The 27183-nt window shown below is 37.1% G+C and overlaps 1 protein-coding gene across 1 annotated transcript in view; it reads left to right on the forward strand.

The window, feature by feature from the left end:
• Window positions 1-27183, forward strand: part of COL25A1 (collagen type XXV alpha 1 chain) — a 195896-nt gene that overhangs the window by 149025 nt on the left and 19688 nt on the right. Inside the window, exons 15-26 of the mRNA XM_053461495.1 lie at window positions 2513-2566; window positions 2839-2865; window positions 4260-4304; window positions 6656-6688; window positions 7407-7442; window positions 9544-9588; window positions 20649-20711; window positions 22101-22169; window positions 24237-24281; window positions 24592-24636; window positions 25452-25529; window positions 26132-26155. Of these exons, the coding sequence (XP_053317470.1) occupies window positions 2513-2566; window positions 2839-2865; window positions 4260-4304; window positions 6656-6688; window positions 7407-7442; window positions 9544-9588; window positions 20649-20711; window positions 22101-22169; window positions 24237-24281; window positions 24592-24636; window positions 25452-25529; window positions 26132-26155 (564 nt within the window). The remainder of the gene's footprint in view (window positions 1-2512; window positions 2567-2838; window positions 2866-4259; window positions 4305-6655; window positions 6689-7406; window positions 7443-9543; window positions 9589-20648; window positions 20712-22100; window positions 22170-24236; window positions 24282-24591; window positions 24637-25451; window positions 25530-26131; window positions 26156-27183) is intronic.

The raw sequence follows: 27183 nt of genomic DNA on the forward strand, positions 1-27183 counted from the left end.
CAACGTTAGGCTTTCCAGAACACTAGAGTCTTGTGTTTCATCTTCTGAGAATGAATCATTAGCAGCGTCTGAACAATATGACAAACTTTAATCATCAAGAAGCTGGGGGAAAATACAAGTCTGAGCTATCATTTACAATGCTTTATTAAAAGTGTATTCTCAGCCCTGAATAGCTGTAAATCCTCAGAAAAACACCTCATCTTTATCAGAATAACGACAAAGGCATAATCAGGAGTTCAGCAACTATGTTAATGCCACCTTGGCTAATTATATAACTGCTGCAGAGTATAACATCTCTGCGTCATTCTACCCTCTTAAATCTAATGGTAGCATGATTTAATCTTCAGCTATTTACCGAGTAGATTGGAACAGAGTGTCAGAAACATGAGAAATGGTTCTTTACAAAATGGCGGCCTTTTGTGCAGGAAATGTCTAGCAAAGTAAATAGTAAAAAGTAAAAAAATATGGTTCAGTTATATTATACCATACAAATGGTGTGTGGCCCAATTAAAAAGCATATGAATTCTTATAAGTATATAAAGAATGTGGAATTTACATGCATGAATGTTTAGGTTGATATGCTGAATGCATTAATTCAAATAGATTTCTTCTAGCAAGATGTATCTGTCTTATGCTGGCCTAGCTTAGTCCTTACAGGAGAATCTCATTGGAGTTAATACATAATTCAGTCAGTAAAATGAAAGATTCATCTGACCTTAACTCATGGTTTAGTGAATAAACCCCAGTATATTGTAAACTCGAAACATTTGGTGCAAGTGTTGCAGTGAAATGAAATGCGGCCGACATAACGCAAACCCTAAGGTTATGGAATCAGGGAAAACAGTGTAAGCAGCTGGTGTCCATTTTGTAAGTATAGTATCACCAGGTATACTGAGAGGTCTTACCCACTGATAGATCCCCTTGTAGCATTAGGACTAAAAGTGGAGCAAGGTATCAGAGTTTTTGAGTTGACCTAAAAAATTATTTGATTTCATGGATGATTTGCAAAAACCCCCCCAAAAAACAATATGTCCAAGGACACCACATATAGGCAATGATTGGAAGCAAACAGCATTCAGAAAAGTACATTTCTGGGATCAGTGATGTTTTGTTCAAAAGGTAAAGACATACTACTCTCATAATTAGTGATTCCTACCCTTTATTAGCTAAAAGGTGATGATGTTCCAATTAGTAAAAAAAGCAAAGGTGTGTGTATCTCTGGTAATCGTAGACAAGTAATTTCTCAAGTAGTAAGTGAGTAAATGCTCCCCTCCTCTTACTTCTTTCCACCCAATATTTTATGGTGAGAGCCAAGGGAATGTGGTGGGATCTTGGTGGTATCAGCTAACACAACGTATCAGCATTTAAAACAACCCTGGGTCAGCGTAATAAATGTTGCTTCCACGCGATGGTTTACAGTTTCTGTATAAATGAAATTTCCCAGGCTTTGCTAATTAAAAGAAATACAATAACAGCATAAATGGGGGAGTCGTTATAAAAAGTAATGACAAATTGCGGATGTTTCATAAGACTATTTTCAAATGTTGATGTTTTATAGTATTGGAACCGTAGGTTTCCAGACACATTATAATTCCTGACAATTATTCTAATAAAATTAACCAGTCTATAAAGCACTGTGTGATATGGGTTACTGTGGTATTTGTGTGACTGCCAGATTGTCAGCAGTTGCTGTGGAATTGCGAGTATTAAACCATGTCATTCTCCAGCTGTGTTACTGCACCGCTGTAATAACTTATACCTAGATATAAGGAATCTGGGAATTTCTCGGCTCAAGAAAATAATAAAGTAATTGCCCTGCCAGAACGGCGGATGTCCGTATTATAAATTTTACCTTGCGGTACAATCTTGGTGATAAAAATTTGTTAGAAAGAAAATGAAATGTGTAGTCTCCAAACATTAAGAAATTCATGACTTCCTGTGCAGAGGGGGGTCCTCTTCCTTAAACTTTGCGTCTTCTTTGCGTGGAACGCTTGATTATGGTGTTATATTCTGGTTTGTCTGTCTCAAAATGTTGTGCAATTTAGTGCAGAGAAAGATGCTTTGGCAAAATAAAGTTGAGAGAGCTAAAGCTATTATCATTTTAGAAATAGTCCTTATAATATTTAAGTCAAGACATTGTTTTTTTTTAAAATCTAAGGGCCAAAATGCCCAAACTAAATGGGGCATTTCTGCTGCTTTTTAGTAACTGTGTAGAAAGGAGTTTGTACATAGGCATAGTTTGTGGGGTCTCCTTCTGTGCTGATTTTTACCAGGGTCACCGCAAGCTGGCAGTTGGGTTCATTTTACGGAAAACCAGACAAGGGCTATAGTTGATAGACCTAAGTGGCCTTCCAAGCACTTCACTAGAGTGTGCTCCATGTTGTTTCAGAAAAAAATATATCAAGTGATGGCACATACTGTATATGTCAAAAGATATAATGCTGCAATGTTGAGAGAGAGATTATTTGAGATGACTGAAAAATAAATGTAAATGTTCATGCTTTCATTTCAGGGAGATCAAGGAGAAGTTGGAGCCCCTGGTTTATATGGTGACCCTGGCATGAAGGTGAGGAGCAAGCTGTTCTAATGACTAAAATGCTGTGTGGTTTATTGTGTTGGATTCAGTGTTGTTTATACTAGCAATCTGTTTTCACATGACCTATAGTAACAATTAAAATATACGCTAAATGGCTGTGCTGGTTTGGTTTCTTTTAAACATGAAGGCTTCCTTAACAAGTAAATATATTTTTTTCGACTTTCCAACATTATCACTCACAATGGTTTATTGTCCTAGACATGTAATGCAATGATTCTGATTTTTTTCTTTGTTTTAATCAGGGTGAACCTGGAGAACACGGAGAGAAGGTTTGACTTTACTTTTACATATTTGGTTATTCAGAGATTAATATTTTGCAGAACTGCTCTGTAACAAAATTGTATGTTGTATTAATGATGTGGCATCTCCTGACAAAATAATATCAAAGATTGGGCTAACTTTAGGAGTTAAACAGTGAAGTGCAAAAGTATAATCATACCCGTTCCATCTAGACAGCCAGCGTTGTGTACTTTGGTAATTGCTTGCATATAAAATGTTATGTTTTATACTGTAAAATATGGGTGCTCTTCCCGATATAGATGGTAATGTATCGGGATATTCTGAAAATGAACGTAACCACTCAACCAGGGACCAAAGTGTTTATATTTGGGACCTGATGTAGAACCCCTTCACCACTAGGCATGTGGACAGGCAGAGCAGCAAAATGTTTGTTAGTCCAAGAGCAGGTGGAACTTGGGTAACCTCACCCCATCCTTCCAATGACACCCTTGCTCATAGCGGCTTGCTCAGTGGGAATTCATCTCTGATCACCTTTTTAAAGTGATTATAAGCTAACACTTCATATTACTGTACACATAGGATGCAAATAAGTAAGGAAAAAACCTCACCATGCTTGCATTTCTAGTTTAATGGAAGTAACAGCTAACACCAGGTATATCAGTGGTGACAATAATAGTGAATGTCTGAAACTAAGCAGCATGCAGGGGAAATACATATTTTAAAGAGGATTGAATATCATTATCAAAATGTCTTAGCAGTCATACCATTCACTTGAGATCATTTGGTGGCTGGTTGCATAGGATACTTTTCTTATGCTTGTGACCTTTCATTAGCTCAGCCATGTGGTAACCACAACCGCAGTTACGGAACAATGGGTCCATTCTTAATATCTTCTGATAATTCATAAATCATGTTTGGACTGGAACTTAACTGTAATTCATATGTAAGGGAAATTTATGTATGGAATGGCTCTTGAAGATTACCGATTGATTGATTGCAGCTGAAAACAATAATAAAATTGAGAACACATCCAGCACGACAGTCATCAGAACTGGTTAATATCTTATTTTCATTTTGTGACTTCTAAAAAAAAAAACCGCTTAGACCATTGATCAGTGATACATGAGAAAACCTAATGTGCAACTTGGGAATAAAGAGTAAATTACTACTTTCCGTCTCTGTGGGAACCCTGTAGTTCACACTGCGGGATAATAGGGCAACGGATGACGAGATTAGTAGACATGGCTGCTGCTCTAGTAGGTTACGAGCAGCAGTGTGGTGATTCGGAGGTAAAGAAACATTAAACTCTTTTACGAAGTGCTCTGCATTGCTGTTTTTCTTAAAAATGATAATAGTAGAAGTGCAAATTGTTATTATCTGTGATATGCAATTATATTCACAAATATCCATGTTTACTCCTAAGGGTGATACTGGTGAAGGTGGCCCAAAAGGTGAACCAGGAAGCAAGGTAATATGCATTGGGTATATACTGAGTGTTCTCAGTTTTGGTGACTCATGCCAGGTAGCAGGAGTGTTACAAAAACCGTCTGCGTTGGTGGAGATGTCAAGAAATGAACTTACTAAATGTTAATTGGAGTGATCCACAACGTTCACTGTTAAGGCTGATATGGCTAGTTGCTGCTGAAAGCCTATCTTAATAGAAAATAGAACTACCCAACGGAACATAATTCATGACAGTAGCAGCTCTGTCCATGGCAAAAGACAATATATTTTAGCAGAATTGGACGCTAAGTGTTAATTGATGTGTAACTGTTGGATCTGGCTTGCATTGGCCCACAGAGAAACACGTGGCATTGCTGGCACAGGTCACACATCCACAAACTCACAACTTAAAGGGGCCACGAGAGATTCATAAATGTCTCAGTACCCTTTGCTGGGGATAAAACCAATGGTAAAGGCAAATGCCCCATCATCATTGTAAGTGCCACACAGTTATTGGTCCTGTGGTTTTTGTTCATATAGATGGCTTTCTTTAGAAAGTGGAATTTTCCCTTATTTGTTTCTAGTTTGTAGGTTGTAATTCTATTTTCCACAAATGAATCTTGAAAGTAATTAAGCAACACGCAGATTAGATTTTCCAACAGCCTGATTCCACACAACAGTTTCAAAGTTCAAACCATTTTGTTTATAGAAGGGAAAAATGTGCAGCCTTGTCGAAGACATTTGTGGATAATCCTTGGTGTTTGTCATAAATCCACATAAAATAAGCAGAGCTGCCGCCAGTAAAGAATACTTTAACGTTTCCACTATCTGCAGAACAGCCATTGTCCAGACACCAAATTATTTTTTCTAGATCAGATTTTTGCCTTATCGGAGCAGACCCTTTCTGTACATCTTAAACTTCAACACAAGCCATAGGAAGCATACACTCTTCAAAATTAACTCTTTATTGTCCCATTTTGTTGTTTCATCTAATCCTCCAGCCTGCCAACAATTTGTCCAGACTCTTGTGGCCAAAATATCATGATATGGCACGGAAATTAAAAAAAATATTTAACACAGTCTTCCCCTCCATCCCAGACCTCAGCACCCATGACATCAACTTGTAAAACCTAAAGTCTGAGGATCAATGTATGTCTACAGTTGAATGAGAGGGATGGTAGTGAATTACAGTCGCACCTGCTGGACTAGCCACTGACATTTATTGGTAGAATGTGACAAGTTTGTGTCCAACACACGCTACCCTGTAGCCCACATGCTCTCCAACTAGTTCCAACTTGGGGGTTATCTCTAACAGTGCAAGGGAGTTCTGCTAGTAATACCAGAAGACTCCGCTATGTTTTATACATATATTTTCACGTCAGTTCGCGATATACGCACAAGTTACTCCCTACTGAGAGGAAGCAGGGGGCATTATCACTGTGTTTGTGACATTAGCAGTTGGCGGCCTCTGTAATGATTTTTACAAGCACAGCTTTCTTTAATATGTTATGGTTTATGTAATAAACAATTTTATGTTCAGGCATTTCTCTTTCCTTTAAGATGTTGTTTTCAACCATGAACTGGCATTTGAACGATATGAATCGTTAATATATGCTAATAAAATAATAGCCTCACTACTTGTATGGTTCATATATATATATATATATATATATATATATTTCATATACATACAGTATATATATATGGAACAATTATTGTTTAGCAATAATTTTTATCCTTTCCTGTGTAGCAGGACATTTATCATGATCATTTTTACCTACTATCTCATACTTTCTGAAGAAAGACTACACAGGGTTAAGAATGACATACCGAGAATGTTTTCATATGAATTCATTTAGTACTCTTGTGCCAGTGGAAGCCGTATCGGCTATAGTGATTATAAAGAAATGGACTGTGGGGCTTTGATAGATCATTGCTTTTCATCTGCAAGCAAACATTAATCTGTGTGGTGCCACTGAAGCAGATACAAAAATACTGTTATGGTCTTCTCTAGAATACAAATGGCCCATGTACGACGTCTAAACCTTAAAATGGATTATCACATTGCATGTATTTGTTAACTCATTTATCAGAAAGCTTCAGTGGTGTGAACATCTAGTTACTATTAATCTATAACAAGTTAGAATTGAAGTTTGCAGATATGTATGGATTTGCAGCATTAGTTATTTTTTTTACTGCAGCATCTGATCCATGTTTTTCCAAAATATTTATGGCAACAATAACCCAGGAAGATGTAGACCAACAATTAAATAAGGCATTTTTGTACCTTCTTAAGATCTATGGTACCAAGCTTGTTTTGTTAAGCATTTCTCAAACCACTTAAATTCCATTAATTCATATGATTTTTTTTGATAGGGTGATCCAGGATCTTCTGCTGCTGGGATCAAGGTAATATAATTCAAGATGCCCCTTTTAGAATTCCAATTATGAAGACAATTTATAGTGTGCTGAAAGGTCCTTATTTTGTCAGGTTCCAAAGGTTAGCAAAGAAATATAGATGAAGGTGAAACAAGGACATAGTGTCACTAGTTCTGTGCTCTCATCTATGAATCCGCTCCATATTCTCCTTTACAATCTAAAAACAGATTTCATTGACATTTACATTATATGTACTATTATATGTGCTTCCAGGGGATGCTACCAGAATCTCTCCCTCTTTGGGGGGGAGTGGCTTTACAAAAGGGGTGGGGCTACCTTTAGTGGAGTGGGTGGGGAAGTAGACAAGGAGTGGGCATGTCCAAAAAAATCCCTCCAATGAATGGAGAGAGAAAAATGGACCTGGAGAGCCGTGGATTCCCAAGACTTACCTGGAGACTCCAGGTCAAACTTAGAGAGTTTCAAAGTATAGAAGTGTTTTAGTGATTATTAATAACATAACATATGACTAGTGGCTAGTAAAAGGGTGGATTATAAACATGGGCAATGTATTTCAGATATAGCTACTTGGCCATGGTGTTTACTATCTATAGCACTTGGGTAGTAGCATAGGTACAATGCTGCTGTGCCCTTTTGTGTCTTTTTTGAGTTTTTCCTACTGCTAGGTATATTGTGATCTGTGAAGTCATTCATCTCCCTACAACCTCGCTTTTTCTACCTTATGTTTCAGGGGGAGCCTGGAGAGTCAGGTCGACCAGGACAGAAGGTAACATTTGCCTATAACTATATCAATTGATATGAAGTCTGTATGTTCATCTATATTGAAATGATTGAAAGATGATTAGATCATCAAAATGCCTCAGGTGAGAAGGAATATCCATGGGCTGTGAAAGTGCATGAACACAGAGCATAGATAAATAGATAGATAGATAGATAGATAGATAGATAGATAGATAGATAGATAGATAGATAATAGATAGATAGATAGATAGATAGATAGATAGATAGATAGATAGATAGATAGATAGATAGATAGACTGGTTGATAATGAACCAATACCATAAACAGTTTTTAAGCATACTAGTCAAAAGTTCAGGTAAAAAGAAAAATTATTATGTATGTGTTTCTGTTTTCTTAATTATTTGTGGGACTTATATACACTAACAGCAAGTAGCTTGATAAGCCTAAACGTTGTTCTAGTTTTGTGATCTTCAACTTTTAAAACAACTAACAATTGCCTCCTTCTGATTAACTCGCCATGCATTTTGACTTTGCATGCAATACTAAAATGCACCCATTTAACACTTTTACACAATCCTTTTTTTGTTTTTTTTGTAAATGTTGGACCTGACATCAAAATAACAACATGTGTTTGATAATGTAAAAAAAACAAACCTGGAAACGTGTAAACTATAGCTTGCATCACAAACAGATTTTGATGATTTTTATGGATCTAGGGGAAAAAGGAACTGTTAATGCAATGGTTGTATTGCTGTAAAAATGGGCAGGGGCTTTCATTGTCTCAAAAGTAGTAAATGGTCTTTGTAACAATGTTGTTGAATTTATTTGTGTTTTATTTCGAATTTTATTTTGTTATTAACCCCTTAAGGACAATGAGCGGTCCCTAAACCCATGGAAAACAATGCATTTTGAGCCTGTACATGTACGGGCTTTGTTAATTCCTCCACTTGCTTATTTGTTATGTCAGTTTTTAACATGGCATTTCAGCAAGGTCAGCAGGTACTGAGTTGCTTTTAATATTTAGTACGGAAAAAAAATGCAGGTTTATACCATTAGTTTTTCTTGCTAAAGATCATACGAGGCTGAGAAGTGTGAATAGAAACATCAGTTGCTATCATATCATGCATATTCACTAAAGTAGGTGTTTGCAGGTGCGTTACACATTTCAGCTTTCTAATATCTATGTATTATGAAGGTCAGACCCCTCCTGCAAGAAGACCCCTGCTGACCCTGCATAATGCATAATTATTGTGGGGAGATTACTTGAAAGACACCTTAACTATGTATTATATAGGGACAGTTCACTCCTCTTGCTGGCTTTGTTCACTGGAACTGGCACTTCATAATATACCGTATATATAGTGAAGTCCATGAAATGTAAAGTTCAGGTCTTGTGCAAACTCCTACTTTAGTGAATATGCCTTAAATTGTGTTTAGTGATGTGGTATAGAGATGTGGAGGTCTGAGAACTGTTTGCGGAGTTTGTTCCCTATATAAACATGATTTTTTTAAGCTTGTAACACTAGCGTAGTCAGTAGCTTGTTAATTAGTCTATTATCTGATTTAACTGATTAGTAAGCAAGTAACGAAATGCATCCTTCTTTTTGGTTATACTGTATGTTTGTATGTATGTGGTATAATACATATACAGTCCAGTATGTATTTGTATTTTGTTTTAGTGATGCATAAGGAACATCATTTATGGAACATCCTGATTGTAATAAATGTGTTAAACAGGAACCCAGCAGTTGTCTTAACTTCCAGTTCTCAGGATTCGCTTGATTACGCCTCCCTGTTACGTTTTTTTTCTCTCATTTTGTTAAGTTAATGTCACTATTTGGTAGCAGTCCAATTGTTCTTGCTGTCCATGCAAGGGTAAAGGAAGATAATGTAGACATCAGGAGAGTTGTTGATTTTTTTGTTCTGCCACCTTTTGCCACAGATTTCAGTATAGTGTTATAGTATGTATGTGTACCTGAGTGAATGTGGGGTGGCTAAGAGTCCGTTGTTCTTTCTATACATTGTTATCAGCGATTTTTAACTACACGTGCCTCATAAGTGTATCTTACAAGCGACTGTTATTTGTATCTTTCTTTTCTGTGATGTGATGTAATTTTCCTGTGTAGGGTGAACCAGGGCTACCTGGGCTTCCTGGACTACCTGGAATAAAGGTAAATATCCTACTCTTTCTAAAAAGTAATTTATGACATCTATAGCCGTTGTTTTTAGTGAACCCGCCATTGTATATTGTTGTGTCTTTTTCATCATACTGATCTTTCCACCTGGAGTCTTGGTGGTGTAGGAGAGCCCCCAAAAAGGCTTCTTGGTGCACCTTTGTTGCGCACTATAATCCGCTAATTAATTTTGTATTTTTTTTATTATTTTATTTTATTACCAGGCATGTGGTAGATATTTTTTATCACGCATTCCCACATTGATTTTTTTTTTGTATTTTTGACAAAATTTCATACTTTGTACATAGTAGTTTTTGGGAAGCCATATCATAGTCCCGAGTTTAAAATTGTCCATTCTTTGCTACACCTTTTATAGGGCAAACAACATTGGATAGTTCTCAACTGAGTAAAATTTAGCATCTTTGTAACCATTCTTAATAATCTTTGAAATTGCTGCGGGAAAGCAATAAACTTATCTGGCCAAGGAGCTTCTGGAGCTGGCGAGGGGTGCTGATGGTTCTTGTCATTCACTATTCAGGGAAGCGTGCAGCTTTTGTCACTTTTCTGAGAGAGGAGATCATTATATTATGGTGCCCCCTCCTGTGTCTCACCCCACGCTTTGTGTTTCATTATCAGCTTTATTTACTTGATGAAGTAGACATTTCATCCTCTCAGGCTGGGCAGAAATGTCCCGTGAGCCATTCTTTGCAGTTAAATTGCTTGTAAGTGTAAATAAAACTAGCAAATTACACAGAGGGTACTGTTATTAATCATCCCTGCCATATCACTCTGTTTTACCGTAGTCATGGTTGATTAGAATAATTATGTTGCTTCCGCACAAAGGATTACAAACACAGCATGTTTTGGTGTTCAGGTTTTGTGGAAAGGTTAGAGGTGACAGGACATGGGTCAAACTGGGCTGAGCAACAACCTGGCCTAGTGTGCCCAAGCTGATTCACCATCATCACTCATATTCAATCCCATGCTGTTACTGGCTCAGCTACGGCTTGTACTTCTCTCCTCCTTACGCACAAGTTGGAGCATTGGCTGTAGGCTGAAACTCACAAAGCCTTCACCCAAGCATCACGAGGATCACTGCAACACCGAGCAGGGATCTGTAGCTGAGGTCCCCTGGCCATTGTTGCCAATATCCTGAGGTCCTCTAGGAATTGTCTTCTGAGCTCCTCCCTAACCAAATCAATTCTGGGGGAAGCTGCTGCTCCTTTTACTGGATTGCTTCTATGAAATGCTTTTAGTAAATGTTATGGCTCTCTTTGTGGACACATGTTCCATGATTTTTCCACCCAGTAAATCAGACAACAGTCGGTACTAAGTGTAGGACACGTTATTAGGACCTGACTTTTATCCTGTACAGGGATCAAAACAATCCGATAATTCAAATTTAGTATTGAGACATAACCAAACTTTGGATTGCATCATTGGTGAAAGGCAGCGTTTCCTCTAAAGCCTGAATTGTCTGTAAACGTTTTTAAAAAGTGGCTTCGAATGAAACGTAACATTAATAAAATCAGTACGGAGATTTATGTTGTGTTCATATTGTCTAACACACATAGTAGTTTTCTTCTGAGAGACTTCAGACAACCCACTATGCAAAAGAACCTCTTCTCTTTTAGTGAAGTATTGTCAGTACTATGTGTTTCTAATGAGCGCCCTCTAGTGTTACCCGAATAAACTTCCACGGGACAGATCACCCGTCAGACAGAAATGCTATCTGTTTATCTAGGATTAGGCGCCTGGAGAAAATGAAGATTGCGTATCGATTGTACTCGGGGAATGCAAGCAATTTTAAAACTAAGTACAAGTAAATAAAATCTAACATTCAATCACTTGAGAACTAAGAACAGCTATAAATAAAACATGAATTATGGATGCAATCTTTATTTCCTAGCTTGATTGTGCATTTCGTATGAAATGCACACTGTTTCTGTTTCTCCCTCTCATCTACTTTCTTTCATCCCCTGCCTCCTCCATCTGTCACTTTCTTTTATACTCTTTAATTAATAATTTCCAAACTTTAAATACTGGACATAGTTTTATATAAAAAAAAAAAAATACAAAAAAAACAAGCACTATTTTAAGTATATTATTCTATAGGTCTAAAAATATAAGGATCATTAGATTATAAGAAATCAATCTGCAAATGAGACCATTTATAAAGCACTTTGTGACCAATATTTGTTTTTTTATTTGTTTTTTTTTGCACTATAAAATGCATATGAATCCCCATTTAACTTCAAAGCAATTCTAAAACTTTAAATAGGTACAAACTGAAATTGGGAGGCGATCTTAGCTATCTCAGCTGAGTGCTCTCACTGAAATGTGCATTGTTGGTTTCCATAAGACTAAGAGTTGTGTTAGGTTAAGCAACATTTTAATTTTGTGATGTGCTTAATAGTAGCAAAAACTTTGTATTTATTAAAAGTTGTGTCATAGACTTGTTTTGTAATATGGGGATTTAAGAACACATTTTATGTATTTCAGGTATAAAATTTTATTTTTTCCCCAATATAATGAATAATTCAATTTATACTATGTCAGCACATGCTAGAGCTCTGTAAGAAAACTGAATAATATTCTATATTTTATTAGCAAAGCCATTAACCATTTATGTGATGGCTAAAGCGCAGGCCAGATATATTATAGTATTACATTTCTATAAAAAAAAGTCTCTGAAAATAGCTCACAACATTTCAATGTAAAACGCAAGGAAACAAGATACTTTCTTTAAAATCATTCAAACCCACCGCAAAACATAGAGCCGTCTTTCTTTTTAAATGAAGAGCTACTGAATTGCACTTAATTGCAGCCTTATTTTAGTGCCGCCAAAAATATGCTTCCATTTAGATTAAATACCAGTTGGAGAAGATTTATGTAAATGAATCAACTTTGTAGACACCCTTCAAGTTCCTATCCCAAAATAATCCAAGTTGGTCATTTTTAAGATGTTTTTAGTATCGCAAATGGAATACGTGTGGCCGAGTGGCTTAGTTAATCCTTTGTAACAGGTATTAATGGGGGATGTTAACAGCCCAACTCTTGGAATAGAAAGTAATAATGTATGTGGAGTAACGGAGCATTCATCAGGATCTTTACCCAAACAAGTCGCAAAGAGATTATCTTGTGTTTTTTTTTTTAATTATAAATGATCCATACCAGGGCAGCAAATGTCACAGAAATCATTAATTTCGGTTCTGCATTCCTGAGCTTGGGATCAAGCCATGTGCCATTGCGCTGCAATTATACCTCTGACTACTTAATAATACCCCACAATGGTTACAAGCGATGACTGTTTTCCTGTTTTAGTATGCAGTTGAGATGACTTCTTTCTAAATGAAGCTGTTTGCAAAATAATTGTTATACTACAAGCAGGACATTTTTAACTCCTTGATAACCCAATTTGGCATGATGGTGGCTAACCCCAGTGAGTGTCTCCTGCAAGAGGATCTGAAGTGGTCATGTATAACACATAGTTCAATAGGTGAGGAAACTTTGAAGAAATCTTACTAGGGCCAAACGAGTTCTTCCTGCAGAACACCCTAACTGGATTGGCCTTTCATAATGTATAGAGAATCCAAGGAGCTGAATTATCCTGCTATCTGCTGCTTTAGTGAATTGTCTCCGCCAATTATGGTGTAGGACCGCAGTGTATCACTCAGATACGAATCAGTCTGTTTAGTCTGGTAGTATTTTTTTAGTCATCAGTACATATACTTTTCAGTGCTGGCCACACACAGCTGTAATAGGTTATTTATTTATTCTTCTCAGTTTCTCTTTGCATTAGTCAACACAAATAGAATGGTTTTCATACACACCACTATATATATATATATATATATATATATATATATACACACACATATGAGTTTCTGTATACATATACGTGTGTTTAAATATAAAATGCAATGTGCGTGACTATGAATATATACTTAGATAAAAAGTCCCTGCTTTTAGTATAGCCTAGGTGAAGATCCCCATAAGTATCAATCATAAGAACTAATCTGCTACAAATAATCAGAGCTTTACAAGATCTACTGTAATATTGTTTTCTTTCCAAATGCAAACACATTTAATGATGCAGTTTTAGACTGGTGATGAATACGAGTGAATACAGTACATTGCAAATGAACAGCAGTCTATCTGGACTAGGCCAAGTAGGCATGGGGTGGTATGTCCTAGGTTATGTCCTAGGTTATGGTCTCCCTAGTGCGCCACACTTGTCAATGGGCTAGTGGAGGAGATTAAAGATTTCCTCTAAAACCAGACAATCATACTGCAGAGATCTATGCAAATCCCAGAAGTAACTTCCACCTAATGTACACCCTTGAGACATAATGTCATTTCTGCCTGAAGAAGAGTAGAAGACTGTTAGATAGTAAGTCTTGGGGTGGCTCTCTGCTCTACTTAGAGCCTGACCCTGCTCTACCTAGGGCTTGGCATCAGCAATTTATAGCCTTCTTACAGATGGCAGTAAGGACTTTTTTTTTTATCACCCAGGCCTTTATGTGACAACATTTGTGAACTACACTATTAATAAATTTTTTGTATTTTGTAATACACATGTATGATGTTCCATAGTAGATGATCCTCACTAACCATCAGGCTAATCTTTAAGACAACATGGAAATTGTTGATTTTTGCTTTAAACTAAATCAGAAGACGTTTGCATATGGCCCATGCAATCCCCATTATGGTCTATATGCCTAGCTAGTTGTTTTCCTGCTGGCCTACTAACTCAGGGCAGTTTGTGGTATTATAGAGGTACCTTGTCAAAAAAAAGAACACATGCAATGTGAAGGGCAAGTATTTTTATGCAGCCCTACAATATACATTTTACGTAGGTGTCCCTGGTTAAAAGGGACCATGTTGTTACTCTTCACTAGACCACAATTTTTTTGGAAACCAAGAGTGACTCTTTATTTCGTATTCCAATACAATACATTCTATCTTAATGCTTGCACGTGTCTGGTACGGGTGCAGAATCCAAGATGTTTTGGGAGGCTTGCTACTTACTATAAAGCAGTGAGATGAGGATCCACGTTTCCTGCATCTGAGCGTTCACATTTAGCAGAAAGCAAGATTAGCCGGTCAAAGAGCAACACTTGTGAACCTCAACAAACATCTGAAGACCCTGTGACTGTGTAAAACATTTCGTGTATTTATCACCAGTAGATCTGCAGAGCTCTTCTATAATCGTATAGGAAAATAGTCTTGGCAACAGCCAAATTAGGGGACTGGAGTGTTCCTATAAGCATGAAACATACATTAACATAAAGAGCAGACCACTGAAAATAATTTTATTACTGCAGGCACAAGAAGTATTAGCTGTAACATTCTGCATAGCAATAGTAATAAGAAATACGTTAAGGTGCCTAGTAGTACAGATACCATCTGCTGTATTTTGAGACCTACTTGTATGTGGCGCGACTGTAAAGGAGTTTTATTGGTCTTAAGTTTTGTGCTAATATGTTCCAGGCGCAGGAAGCAGGAGAGACCTGTATAAAATGCTCATGCACCGTGTGCATTCTTTGAAAATATAGCCACAAACCTGAGACATACCCAACTTATAAACAGTTAGCGAGCCTCTATTTTCAGGCCAACATCTATGTAATTTACCTGATAAAATGTGGTTCACAGCTGGTTCTCACAAAGGTAGAAAATGTTTGCCTTAAATAAATCTGAACATACAATGCAATGCGTGTTGTCAAAAGAGGAGAAAGACCCTTTGAAAGTTCAAGCCCTGCTTTTAGCTTCCAAGAACTCACATTCTTCTCAGTCTGTGAGGTTCTCAGGTAGCACGGAGGTCAAAAACAACTTGAACTTAATTGATCGTTGACATTTATAGCAGTTGGCTACAGGAGAGATTCGTGTAAATTTACAAATGAAGCCCTTATCTACAAATATGGATTAGAGTGGGCATCAATCTAGGGGATAACCTCAAAGTTCAAACATGGTGCAATGAAATTAATGAATACATAAAGTTTATTAGTAATCCCTTAGGTATACTGTATAACCACTATAGATCACTCCATGTCATAAATGCATATCACAAAACCACAGGGGTTTGAACTTAAGGTTAATCATCAGTGGTTACATACTTTTAATTAACAAAAGCTACATTTTTATTTTCATTGTGCTATAATGAATGAAATAACAGTTTGGTAATCTTTATGGAAGAGCTATATTGGCTTTAGAAGAGGTTAAGCCAATGCCCTGGATCTTCAATGCTAATTGTATGGTAGTGGAGCGTGAACTAGTTGATGAAGTCTACAGCTCTAGTCCACTTGACTTGGCCAAGTATAATACACAGTCAATATAGAGAGGTGTCTGTAAAATAATTTCACAACAAAGAGTAAGCTTTCACCTTGCTGGAGAATCTCCCCAAGGTTTACCCTCCATAATCAGCTTCAAACATGCAGTTTAGTGAATAATCTCAATAGATCCCTAGGGCACCGGGGTGTGATGTCATATCCAGATACCCCGGCACTAAGCATCAACAGGATATAATATTGTAGCGGATGTGGTTGAGGACCAAAGTCTGATTGCAGCTGAAGCCTTTAGAAATGCTAATTATGCCCCTAATTATCATTATTATTTTATATCCTGAACTCATATATAGGTTACCTAATGTCAGATGGTTCTGTTGTTAATGAGTACAAGACTTTTAAGTATACACGTGAATGTGAATTGCACAGAATCCAAGGGTAGTGGTTTCCATTAGGAGGACATATGGAGTTTAATTTACCTGAAAATTCTTAGTGCAAGTTGAGAGATTGCTCGGTTCTCTGCAAATACCATAGCTAATGCTCTAATAAAGTACAATCAGATATGTCTGACACATTTAATAATATTAGGGAGTAGAAGTTCCGTAGCTCATAAAATTACTTCCTGCAGATACCAGTTGGTTGAAAGTTTAATTGTGAAAGTATCTTGTTAGATACCTATTTTCTGAAACATTATAACAGGTGTTTTCAGAAGTGAGGATTTGTGGCAATAAAGTTCCTTCTAAGTTGTCTAAAGTTGGATGACAGATTGTAAGGCTAATGTAGATGTTGGCATTGATTTTCGTCTTGCACCTTAATGAGAAGTTGTGTTGAATGCGGAACATTAAAAACAGATGTCAGACATCCATAAGCCCGTTTTAACAAAGTTCTTCATGCCCTGTAGCTGCAGTCCCGTAGCCTACAAGACTCAAGCTTTTGTAGTCTTAAATTCCAGATTTAGTTGGGCTATTTATAACCATCTTTAAAGACGTGAAGCGCTAAATATATGCTGTCCTGAGTACTAGATCCGTGTCTGTCATAGGTAATCACAAGAAGAGCTTGTGACTGCTGCCAAAACATACCAAAGCATTCAAGGTAATAAAGTTAAGGGAAAACTAAATGCAAGAGGTTTATTCCAGATTTATTAAAGAAAACATCCTTGATATTTATTGTATAGGTTTATTTTCCACAGTGCAATCAAGCATTGGGTATTTATATACTTTTATACTTTTAGTTTATATTAGTGAACAAGTGTTATAGCTGCCAGTTCTAACTTTCTCCTCCATATCTTTCTTTACTCACATAATTTTTTCTTAATTATCACAATAGTGAATCTCCACGGCCAGACATACATTCCAGGTGCCCCTAGGCACAAAGACAACCTTTAAGGAAGGCTGGGTTCGATATTGGGTCTAAATGGTAGGGGGAAGAGAAAAGGCAGGAATTGACAGGACGTAAAAAAGAATGGTTAGAGCCAACCAGGGAGAAACGACGGGGCCCCGGTGCAAAAATTCCTCCCGGGCCCACCAACTTCAACAGTTAGTCTGTCCCATCATTGCCCCCCCTTCCAACAAACAACATATGTAAACACACAAATTATACACACTCATACCCACTAACACACACTCCATGTCACCCCACTTACACATCCATGCTCACACACACAAACACAAGTACACATCCATGCTCACACACAAACACAAGTACACATCCATGCTCACACACACACAAACACAAGTACACATCCATGCTCACACACACACACACACAAATATACATCTATGCTCACACACACATACACATAAGTACACATCCATGCTCACACACCCACACAAGTACACATCGGTGTGGTCCAGATCGGAAAGGTCCCTTCTAAACAATTTTGAACCAGAACGAAGAGACAGGAAGAAGGAGTCGCAGAGGTCGCACCTGGAGGCTTGGGCCTCTGCAACCCCTGTATTTACGCCAGTGGAGCCACCATTAAGCCCCTCATGCCTAGTCTATATACAAATAAAAATGCAATAACTTGGGCTAGGCTGTTAAATAACACTGTTAATAACTACATCACACGCATATAATAAAATAAATAAAGCAATTCCGAATATTGTTATAGTTGCTCTAATCTGGGAAATGCAAAGCTCTTAGCAATCTTAGGGGAATGCTGTGAGCTTGCAGCAGCATGAAATGCTTAAATGTCAATTTGCAGTCTCAAAATGGTTCAAATAAATTGTTAAACCGCAGAGTGGTACTTCCTCCATAATTACGTATATCAAATTGAACGACAGCATAAATAAGCCAATGTTATTTTACCATCCAGTGGCACATTATAGCTTCCATATTAAAGTAGTATAAGATTACTGCTTTTTAACAGTAAGGTATCTGTCGTTAGATATAAAAACAAATTGACACAAAATGTTTATGTACGTTTATACTTGCGATCATCTATAATATTTGGACACAAAGTCATAACACATACATGCATATTCATATCTATGTCACGAAAATTTAAGATTTGTTGGTATCTTATAAAGAAACAGACAAAATGCAAACATAATAATAAGCTAAATAGGCATATATATATAGATATAGATCTTCGGTTACTTACAGGCAGGTAGTAAGAGGTTAACTCTCCCAGTATACAGTCTGGAGGGTAATGGGGTGTATTATTTACATATTTAGCAGATTCTATCCTTGTGTGCATATCTACCAATCCAGACAGATTGTAATGTCTGATGACCAGAATCCCACACCTCCTGTCTCTAATTACATTTGTCATTGTCGGTATGATCAAGTATATGGTGCTGCGGAATCTGCTGATGCCATATAAATCAAAGATAATAATAATAGATCTTGCACATAGTTTAAACTCTTCTACTTCAGTGCAAGATTAGAAGCCGTGAAACATGGGGTCTTTAGTTCCACTAGCTTTTGGGTCCTCGGTTTTTATGTTTTAAGACTCTGGTTGCCTCTCAGTACGCAATTCAACAATTTTGCTTGATTTAACCTTAAGAGAGCAGAGGTTTTCACTTCTGCCGGTGGATCTACTCAACTACAAATTCTCGGCTAATAAATTACACTCCTGGTAAGAAAAAAAGGTGGCAAAAAGCCTCCACTGTTTTCTCACGTGAAGGCATCTCGTTAAAGTGTTGGAACGGTAGTAGTTTGCGTGAGAGACGGCTGAACTTTCAAATACCTGTGATTTCATTACAGTTACTGTGGCTTTCCGCAGTACTCTGCGTGATCCCTAAATATTAAGTTTTAAAGTTTTTGATCAGGCCTTTTTCATGAAAACAAAATGAAAGAGCCACCGAGTGTCCTGTGCTGACACAGGGATCCTCTGCAAATCTTCTAGGGGAGCCAAGTTTGAGATCCCCTGCATTATATGTTTATTGGTTTGCAGCAGAATGTTATTGAACGGGTTATTGTAGATGGATTGGGGGGATAAGAATTGTAAACACCACCACACGGAGATCATTATTCCATGAACACAGCAGTCACATGAAGCAGCGGGCCCGTCTTATATCTAAACAGTCCCTTTAAGCAGATGTATTTTATTTTACTAACAGATTTGAACCACGTGTGTGCTGTTTCTCTGAGTCCTCCGCAGGCTGTCTGCCTGCTTTGTTCAGAATCATTCATGTTATAACATCTGTATGCGCTAGAACCACAGTGTGTTAACTTATTATATTCCAGACGAGACCACTCTTACCCCCCATCTGTTTTAGTATATGTTTTGGATTGTGCATGCATTCTGTTTTGGCATATGATGTCATTGCTTGCTTCTCCATTGGCTGTTGATGTTACGCAATTCATGTGCCTCTAAACAAAGTATGAACATATATTCATGTTTAACTTAGAGAACAAAAGGAACATTTCAATTGTTGACACAAGTGGACTTAATGTTGCAATTGTTTTTTCTGTTTTCTTTTTACATCTCTTTTGCCTTCCCTATATATATATATCCTTGCTCCTTCATAGTTCTTTATGGATACCCAATTTTCTTCACCACTTTCTGCCTCCATTCCTCTTCCTTCTTTCTTATTCAGTTTCTGGTCTTTGTTGCCCTCCCTTTTTCCAATCTCACTCCACAGTTCTTTACTCTCTGGAATTTTACTCTACTTTACCTCTTTGGAGAAACATCGTCCCATGTCATGTTCTTATGCTTTGTTCCTGTGTTTCTATCTCCCTTTCTCATTATTTACTCTGATTCAGATAACCGTGTTCCGTCCTGTCATCCCATCTCATTCTCTCTCACTCCCCATGCTTCCTTCCTCTGTAGCCAATATCTTTAGTAAAAAAAAAGCTTAGTTGCATGTTAAGGAGAATAAACTTAGGAGTTCAGCTTGGGCAATGCTTACCAAACCTTAAAAATAAGGGTGTTTTGCCCAATTTAAGAAAGCTGGTAAAATCCATATCCAGGTTTCTCATTATTTACTTTGTGCCTTTGTGTTTACTTTGTGTTTACTCCGAGGATCCAAAATCCCAACCAATTTCTTGTTTGCCTCCTTGTGGTAGATACACCTAATAAAGCACCTGAATAATGCACTAATTTTATTTTAGAACATTAACATTATATCGAGTAAATGTCATGGTGTTTTTTGTTTATTTAATCTAAATTTACTGATTTGGTTAAATTGATTAGTTCATAAACCGTAATAGACGATTTGTCTGAATTGTCTCCTCTACCCACTAAAACAATGATAGCGTCCACAAAATGTATTTAACTTTATATTTTTCTTAAACAAAGTCTTATAATCTCTGATTTATTTCTCTAAGGGAGAGCCTGGCTTTTTGGGACCTCAGGGAGAACCTGGTTTACCAGGATTACCAGGAACTAAGGTAAGAAGTCATGCAACATATAATGAAATGTTTGTTCAACTGGGCTGAATTTTAAAAGACAACATTTTAAAGAAATTGGTTTGATCTGATGATACAATCATACCTTATTTATTTATTTAAAACAGGAGGCAATGTACTTTATGTCTAAAAAAAAGTTCTTCTCACCATACCAACCATTGTAATGTTAGCACTAAGTGGACAATTCATCTCTCCAAGCCTTAATATGTAAACCTACTGCTACATTATGTTCTCTTCACTGGATTATTTGTACGGTGTGGGTTCCTTATTTCCATAAAGAGTGTTTTAAAAATATAATTTGAGATTGATGAACCTGTGTTACCTAGGTTACGCTGAAATAAAAAAGAGCAAGTGGAATCTACAACAATGTGCCTTTGTCTTTATGATGAGAAGGTTATTAATGGCATGTGGGAACAGGGGATTTTTATGTTTTTAGGTTTTTTTTAGTAAAAAAAAAAAGTCCTTCCGTTCCCATCCTTAAAACCCCCCCAAAAAACGGCAGTATGTAAATATAAAATATATTAGAAAAAAAAAGAAAAATGTAAAGTTGTAGGAAAAAAAACACCCGACGGCTTCCATTGTTTAGACAAAATCAATGGTTTGGGGGGGGGGTATGGAATTTATTGAAAGGACATTTAATTTTAACAAAAAGTCCATAAAGAAAAAGGGCCATGCTATCATATCAATATTTCCAAATGTTATTAAGAGTATTGGCAAAAGGATTTCTCAACGTGGGAAAAGCCAAGTGCTAAGCTTGCAGTTTAATGAGATAACATTTGATCTTATAAAAATATTCCAGATACAATGTTTGAAATAGTTTGAAAAATCATTTAAAAGGTCAATGATGAGTGTTTTGGGAAAAAAGTCGAAACAACAACATTTAGATCAATATCATGTTAAATTAGTTGAAGGCCAAATGTCAAAAGAACATTTATTTTCTCAGATTTTTATTATTATTCTATTCTTCTTTGTTGTTTATTCTTGTAAAATGATTTTCCTGTTTAGTTTTTTTTTTTGCTGTTCATTTTCTTTGCACTTATTGGATGTCTAAGTTGCCCATGACAAGTGATAATAATAAATATGGAAATAATCAAAAAAGTAAAATAAACTATTTTGATGCAAGGCTCTTTAATTAGACGTGACTATTTATTTAACCGCAGGCATTTCTCTTGGGCAGTATTATTAGAAACGACTGTTACACGTACAGAAGCTTTATTTACATTCTTGTACACACTATACATGTAACGTAGAGAGACATTTTGCAGACAGTCTGAAATGTGTTTGAAGATAGCCATGTTAGTCTAGAGTATAAGTGCAGGCAATGAGTATCACTTCAATTATTATATTAAGTTTTTTTTTCCTATTTTATAGGGGGAGCGAGGAGAAATAGGACCCCCTGGAAGAGGTGAGAGAGGTGTTCCTGGATCACCTGGTCAAAAGGTGAGTGTTGCAGACTTTCACATGAAGAATTTAAGTTTTTTTATGGAAACATAGATATTGACGGCATCTAGGTTTTTCTGCCCATTTTTCCTAATGTAGGGACTGGAACCTTAATCAGCATCTTGTCTTAGATTAGGGGTAGCTTTATGCCTATACTGCGCATCTTGAAAACATCCTGGCATAACTCCATGAGCAGGATTTGTATCTACTACCAAAAATAGGTATTAATTTATAGAGATGAAAAACTTTTTTGAACCGCATTGCTTGCCTCCAAATCTACATTTAAATAGACGAGACCAACAGCTATATATCAGAATAATAAAAAATGTATGGTAGGGTCATTGCCGGTCTTTGTTCTGTATCTCTGGCTCTGCATTATAGAAAAGATGTGCTATATCATGACTTGATTGAGATGTCTATAGAGACTGATCAAAAGGTCACCTCCTTCCAATTGAATTCCTCAGATTATCACTGAAAACTGATGCAGAATTTCCCTTGAACCCCCAACATAAACTTCAGCTTTGAATGAATTCCAGAACAAGTTATTTTCTTTATCCAAGACAATCTATTTTACATAAACCATGTGCTTATGGATAGTCAGTATAGGTTTCACACAGCATTATGGTGATCTATTGCATCCCTCAACAGTTAGTAAATTTACATGTTCTGGCTTAATACCAATGCAGAACATAGCTATGACTATTGAAATTATTGGATATCTGGTATTCTTATTTGTGATAATGTTATATTCCACTTCTTGTCAATCTGTGTCTATCCTTCTGCTGTTGAACTACCGTTCCCATTACCTTCCATCCAGACTTGAGAGCTCCTATTCCCTGCTCTGTTTGTTTATAATGGGGTATTCTCAATGGCCTTTATTACATGAATTTGTTATGGCAAGTAGGCCCTTTTGGCCATGACTATGTGTTCTCTGTGGCACCGATTTGGTAGTTGAGTTAAGGAGGCAGAGGAGAATAATGAAACTGGGCAGTTTGGGTGTTTTGTTAATTAATAATATGTACAGTAACTTTATTGCAAAAGTTTACTAAAAAGAAGAACAAATTGACACTGGGTTCTAGAAGATAATAGGTAGAGATCCATTTTTTTTGTCTCGGGTATATAAGTAACTTTGAAGTTATACATATATAATCACGTTGATGTTTTGCCTGACTATATTGTACTGAATAGTACAGGACACTGTAGACTAAGGCTTTCACTACAAGAAGAACTTTTCTGAGAGCCTTTTATGGTATAGAATAAAAGTAAATTAAGCCAAAGGATGTATTGGCAAAAGCCTGGGAAACTACAAAGAGAGAGAAAATTAATTCAAATAAAGAACACAATGCCATGCATGCAGATTCCACAATACTGAAGTGACATCTACAGAAATTACATTATGCTGCTTAATCATGGGTTTAAACATAACTATTATGGTGCAAAATGTTGAGAATAAAGGGTTTTGAAATACTTATTTTTTTTTACATTATCAACAAAGCATTATAAAAATGACATGAGAAAAAAATGCAATTATGGCCTTGAAATGTTGTTTCAATCATCTTTCTTGACACATGTAGTACTCCTGTCAAAGCCTTTCATTGCTTAGCTTCATGGTATGATACAGGAAAGTTGTTTGTTTTTTTGTTTTTAAGAGGGTACAGGAATACTAAGCCACATTGGGAGCTTGATAACTAGATTGCTATCTCTCAACACAAACAGTATGAAATGTTATAAGGCTTGAGGCCAAGTGGATTATTTACTTTTACAACCCATCCTGGTGATGGGCTTTTTACGGATTCCGAGAACCCAGACATATTAGTGTATCGGACTCATGGTATTTCTTAGTATTGCAAATAGCTGTATACATTTGCTTTGTATTACAGAAATGTTTGCGTGTCCCAATTAACTTCATTATGCAAGGTTTATGGAAATTGTTATGTATTTATTTAAACATGTTCTTTTCTCTGTGGAGACAGGGTTTCTAAATGCCTTTACTGTGCTACAACTAACCTCACCGCTTCTATTTCTGTCACTCTTTTGCCTTCTTTTTCTGAAATGGATAAATAACAGGGGGAACCAGGTGAATCTGGAACCAGGGGCTCAAAAGGGTCAAAGGTCAGTAGCACCACCTCCCTGTATCCTTATGCTTTCCGGAAATAGTAACTAATGGTCCTTTTGCACAAGCATTTTAACATAAAACCCATGGCTTCTTTCTGCAAGTTATGTTAACAAAAACTAAAAAGCCACCATATCTCAACTAGCTTACTAACGTCTTTAAACTGCTGCTCTGGCTCCATCTAGTGGAGGAAACACCTAACTGTAATCAGATATGCCAGCTAATAAAATCTTGGGACATATTTAGTATGTGCTGAGAATGTAATCTCGGAAATTGTACTAATACACCTGTATACACAATGCATTTTAGGGAGATTCTGGAAGCAAAGGAGAAGCTGGTCCCATTGGTCCTCGAGTAAGTAATCTAAACAGAATTTATCACATGCAACACAGTCATGCCTGGCCTGAAGGCGGACGTCCGATCGACCGTTCTGATGTAAATCGTTTAAATTCTGGCACGCTGTGCTTGGAATGGCAGTGCCTAATTTTAGTTCCTGGCCGGCCTTGAAGATACTATTAATGCATATTTAAACAGCGGACACAACACGGTATTGTTACAATGTGTCCAAACTGGAAATTACAGTCCGGTACCATGTTTTTAAAGGTATAGTCCAGCTGTCGTATACACTTTACTACATATGACAGCTGGGTGTCACCTTATATTTATCCCCATTTTCTCCCCCAACCCCCATCTATTAGCCTTACAGACTTTCATTGACTTGATCTCCTGCTCAGCAGGGCTCTAATGCACAGATACTCCAGCACTGGCTCATGGTAGATATCCAGGTAGATATCCCTGAACACATGCGCAGAAAGTGCTCCCATTGATTTCAATGGACGGGCTTTCCTGACAGGTGTTTTTCTTTATGCTAAGTCCCCGCAGCTTACTAAGTACTTTAATATACATTCATTGTTGGCGAGTCTGTTTCTTTAATATCTCCCGTGCGTATCCATGTTATCCCGCTATTCAGCGAGCAGGACTGTATATCATTTATGGTAAATCATGGACGGTTAGTATTAAAACAAACATACTACAGGTCTGGTGCTTTTCAATGGGCTCATGGGGGTTTAGACAACCTTGTCGATCCCTAAGTATTATTTAACAAGGTAACACTCCTGGTCTGCAAACTCTGTGACTGTGTAACATAATTTCCTTTTGTTTCCTTAAAGGGACCCCCAGGACAAAAGGGTGATCAAGGGGCAACAGAGATAATCGATTACAATGGAAATATTCAAGAAGCTTTGCAGGTAGGGGAAATGAACCTCTCGGTGTAAAACGGCAGGGAAATGCATTGTTTCAAAGTTTATGACCACAGCTGGACTGCTCCATTCAGTATCTTTAACTCATCTGCTTTGTCAAGGGCATTAATCACAATGACTCTTTCAGCGGTCTCTAAGCCTTTCTCTCGCTTAACGTCTGTCTCAATGCTTTTGGCCGGCTGAAATATCCCGATATTCTCCAGCCTGCTGTTTGACATTGCCTATTGAGAATAACAATGATTTATTGCCAGATCTGTACGTTAGGAAGTGCAGGTAGCAGTAAGCATTTCATATATATGACACACACATATTTCCTCCTGGTTCTTCTGGGATGGATGTCAACTGAGTGTCCGAATTAAATTCTCTGTTAAAACTGTTTTTTAATTTAGTAAGTCACCACCGGGAGTTGGAATTCTATCCAACGTACATTCATCATTCTTTCCAAATCCTTTTTTTTGTGTGTAAATGATCAGGTTTTATTGAGAGATATAAAAAAATGACTGGTTTGTTCTGGAAGAAGTACTTTGGCTCTGCAGAATAATGTAATAATAAGTACAATCTTATTTCTTGTTGCTATGCCTTGTCATCAGAGGATTACCGCCATTACTGTTACGGTAACACTACATGCATGGTGTGCTGTGTGCTGTTGTGTGTGGCCCCCCGCTGTGCCCCCCCCCGTGCATGACTACAACCCACCTGTCCATTGTAATAGAATTGTTCTAACACCTCTTGACATGACATTGTCACAGTAAAGTGCTCCTGTCACCTAATTACTTGGCAATCGATCTCTATTCCAAGTTCTCTATTCCATGTCGCATTAAGACATTTAAGTGCTTTTCTCTAGCTTTTGTATATCTTTTTAATAATCTATTTCAACAAACTGACCTTGGCACTCGTTATTGTGGTAATGCTCCCCTTCTCTGGAATGGCCTCCTCACTTATAAAGCAAGTAAGATCTGAAAACATATTTAAAGTTTGGCAACAAGACAAGGGGGATAGAAGTCTGGCAACTTTTTTGGCACATGGGTTTTAACGTACAATATGCCTATAACTGGCCAACAATCCTCCTATTGTGTAGTATTTTGGTCCCCATGGTTATTAAATGCGTGGATTTGCACACGCCGCTCGATTAACCAACCTGGTGCCGCTTAACCAGCCAGCTTACCCCAACTAGAGAAAAATATCAAATACGCACACATATATATATATATATATATATATATATATATAGTGCTACAGGCATATGGTAATCATACAAGCCTACCCGGCAAGCTCTGCTTATAGTTGAGGGGGTCACACCGAGATCAGTGCCGTACTAATTATGATTACAGAAACTTTCTGGGGGTTACGGAACCCGAATACCATTCTAAAGAATGTCCCGGTGATCTAGAATAATGGAACACTTTCTCCGTAGACTCAGTTACAAGAAAATATTCTGGACATTAAAAGAATTGGAATATCGTCCAGCCGCGTTATATACTGAGTGTATGCTGATACGCTGCTTGAAAAGAACATTTATGTGCATGGGTTAAAAAGGCTTATGAATTGCCCTGCATGCGTTAAATGCATTTGTATGATGTTGATGTTGTCACCATATTTGAATAAAAAGAAAGCGGATTTTATCGCAATTTTATCGCAACTA

This window comes from Spea bombifrons, chromosome 1, assembly GCF_027358695.1.
Source record: "Spea bombifrons isolate aSpeBom1 chromosome 1, aSpeBom1.2.pri, whole genome shotgun sequence".
In the NCBI taxonomy this organism is placed as follows: Eukaryota; Metazoa; Chordata; class Amphibia; order Anura; family Pelobatidae; genus Spea; species Spea bombifrons.